We start from the raw sequence: 2,642 nt of genomic DNA on the forward strand, positions 1-2,642 counted from the left end.
CCCGAGGGACGCGCCCCCGGCCGGCTGCGCGCATGCGCGGCGCGAGCGGCAGCCCTCACTGCGGGCCCCCGCCTCACCTGCCCCCCCTACAGGCGCGCGCCGGCGCATGTGGCAGCGCTGGAGGCGTCGTGCCTGCGGTGCCTGTGCGAGGTGGTCGCCCTCGCGGCGCGCGGCAAGGTGCGCCGCGGCGCACAGCACACCACAGCGCAATCGCACCACCCCCTCTTATCCTCTGCGGCCCCCCTCCTTGCTACGCGTCGAGTCGAGCTTTGACTGAGCGGCTGCGGGCAGTCTTTCAAGATAGGCCGCCATCTAAGGCAAGGAGGAGACCGGCCTGCTGCGCACGCAACCCCACAAAGCCGCGGCCACCCCCGAAAAACAACAGCACCACCACGGGCACCGCCGCGCCGCAGGTCGCCCCTGACCATCTGGAGCAGATGCAGGCGGTGGCCCTCGACAACCTCAGGCACCCGGCAGGTGCGGCCGCGCCGCCGCCGCTCTTGCCCCGCCCCACGCGTGCCGGCCGGGGCGCGCTGCCATGGGCACTGTGTCCCCTCGTGGCCTCGGTGCGCTGCAATCCCCTTGCCGAGCGGAATTGGGCGGGCCTTTGCGGTCCCCGCTGTGGCGGCGCCCAGCATGCAACATCCAGTGCTGGCGCACATACATCGACACCCCCAAAGGTGGCATCAGCGGACGTGCGAGCGAAGCGGGGGCTGGCCCCATGTCCAACGGCGGCCCCTCCGCCGCCAGTGGAACCGCGCCAGGCGCCGCCGAGGGAGCCGACGGCGCGGCCGCGCCGCCGCCGTGTGTCGTCGATTATGAGTTCTGCGCAGCCATGGGCGTCGCGCACCGCCTGCCGCGCGGCGGCGGGGGCGCGCGGGAGCTGGCAGAGCGCCTGCTGGCGCTGCTGGCGGGCTTTGTGCGCGACATCGCAACGGTGAGCCCCAAGGGGGCGGTGACATTGCAATTTACTGCACTCTGCATCGCCCTCCATCTACCTTGAGGGCAGTTGGCGCTTGCGGCGCAGGCAGGGTCCAGGGTTGAGCGTTTGTCAGGGACGCGATGGCGTTTCCGTTCTGAGTGCACCCCGGAAGCGGAGCAGGCGCAGCTTGCCCACGCGCGAGCTCGCGAGCGTCCGCCCTGCGAGGGGTCTTCCGCAAGCCCACAGCGCGTACGCCAGCACGATCGCGCGCGTGCTCATACTTGTGCGTGCTCTTCCTCGCAGGTGTATGATGTCATGGGGACATTCTTTCGCTACATGGACTCTAAGAAGCGCTGGGGGGAGAGCGGCGTGGTGCAGGTGTGTGGGCCGGCTCGGTTGGCCGTCGGGAGGAGGGGGGAGCAACGGAGGCTGGGTGGATCCTGGGTGCAGGGGGTTGGGTGAGATGGCGGGATTGATTCCATGGGGATTGATTCCAGTGCGAGGTTTGCAGGTGCTCCAACCTGGCGGTGGCCTTTTGGTTTGTTCCTCACACACACACACACACACACAATCTCTCTCTCTCTCTCTCTCTCTCTCTCTCTCTCTCTCTCTCTCTCTCTCTCTCTGTCCTCGTGTGTGCGTGCCCCCCAGGCATACATGAGCGCGCTCGCGTCCTCAGGCACGCGCCACGACTACCCCATCTTCTCCTCCCTGCTGCGCCATGCATCCGGCGGCGCGCTGCCGCCCGCCGACGCGCGCGCGGTCCTCGGCGTCGCCGCGCAGCAGGCGCGGCGGCTGGACGCCGCGGCCGCGGTGCCCGCGCTCGCGGCGACACTGCTGGAGCTGCCGCGGGTGTGGGCGGCCCAGGCACGCTCTGCTGGCGGCGACAGCGGCGGCGGCGGGGGCGCCTCGCTGGTGCAGGCCGCGCTGGGCCTGGGCGGCGGTGGCGGCGGCGACGAGCGCGCGGCGGCTTCCGAGCAGCTGCGGCAGGCGGTGCTCGAGCTGGTGCGGCAGCTGGCGGGCGGCGTGGCCGGCGCGGCGGAGCTGTCGGAGGCGCTGACGTCAGCGCTGCGGGGCGCGGCCGAGGAGTGCGCGGGGGACCATGAGGCGGCCGCGCTGGCGGCCGAGGCCGCGTCGCAGGCGGCGGCCGCGTGGGCGGAACGGCGGCAGCAGCAGGCAGCGGCGGGCGCGCTGCCGGGTGGCGCGCTTCCGGGGCCGCTGGTGGAGGCTGTGCTTGCGCTCGAGGCCGCCGGGCCGGCAGCGGCGCGGTGGCCGCTGCTTCGCGTCCTGACGCGGCTGCTGCCTGCGGCTCCCCGGGTGAGGCACGGGGTGCGGGCGCATGCGCTGGTCCCTGGCGCCAGGGGGGGGAGCTGATAAGGCTTGGGTGTGCTGTTTGGGGTCTGCCTGCATGTCACGTGCTCTCGAGCACTTTGCGATTGCAATTTCCAAGATGCCAGGAGCATAGCTGCCACGCACCCATCCACTCGACCCTGGCATGCCCCTGCTTCCCGCAACCGTCGGCCGGATGGTTGCGCAGGGCCTGCGCACCGACAGGCACGCGGAGGCGCTCGCCGCCAGCGCCGCGCGCGCTCTGCTATCAGAGGACCCCCCTGCCTGGGAGGGCGCCGCGCCGGCCGACGCGGCCGGCGCGGGCGCGCTGCTCGCCGCCTGCCTCGCCGGCGGCGCGCCGCGCCCTGCGGCTCGCCTCGCGCTCGCGCGC

The 2,642-nt window shown here is 72.6% G+C and overlaps 1 protein-coding gene across 1 annotated transcript in view; it reads left to right on the forward strand.

Annotated features, from left to right (window-relative positions):
* Positions 1-2,387, forward strand: part of MNEG_10750 (hypothetical protein) — a gene marked incomplete at both ends in the record, with an annotated part of 4,434 nt that extends 2,047 nt beyond the window's left edge. The window contains 6 exons of the mRNA XM_014040780.1: positions 93-177; positions 414-477; positions 681-937; positions 1,226-1,300; positions 1,574-2,239; positions 2,373-2,387. Coding sequence (XP_013896234.1) covers positions 93-177; positions 414-477; positions 681-937; positions 1,226-1,300; positions 1,574-2,239; positions 2,373-2,387 — 1,162 coding nt within the window. The remainder of the gene's footprint in view (positions 1-92; positions 178-413; positions 478-680; positions 938-1,225; positions 1,301-1,573; positions 2,240-2,372) is intronic.
* Between the last annotated feature and the right edge of the window lie 255 nt (positions 2,388-2,642).

This window comes from Monoraphidium neglectum (assembly GCF_000611645.1).
Source record: "Monoraphidium neglectum strain SAG 48.87 unplaced genomic scaffold scaffold02444, whole genome shotgun sequence".
NCBI classification, from domain to species: Eukaryota; Viridiplantae; Chlorophyta; class Chlorophyceae; order Sphaeropleales; family Selenastraceae; genus Monoraphidium; species Monoraphidium neglectum.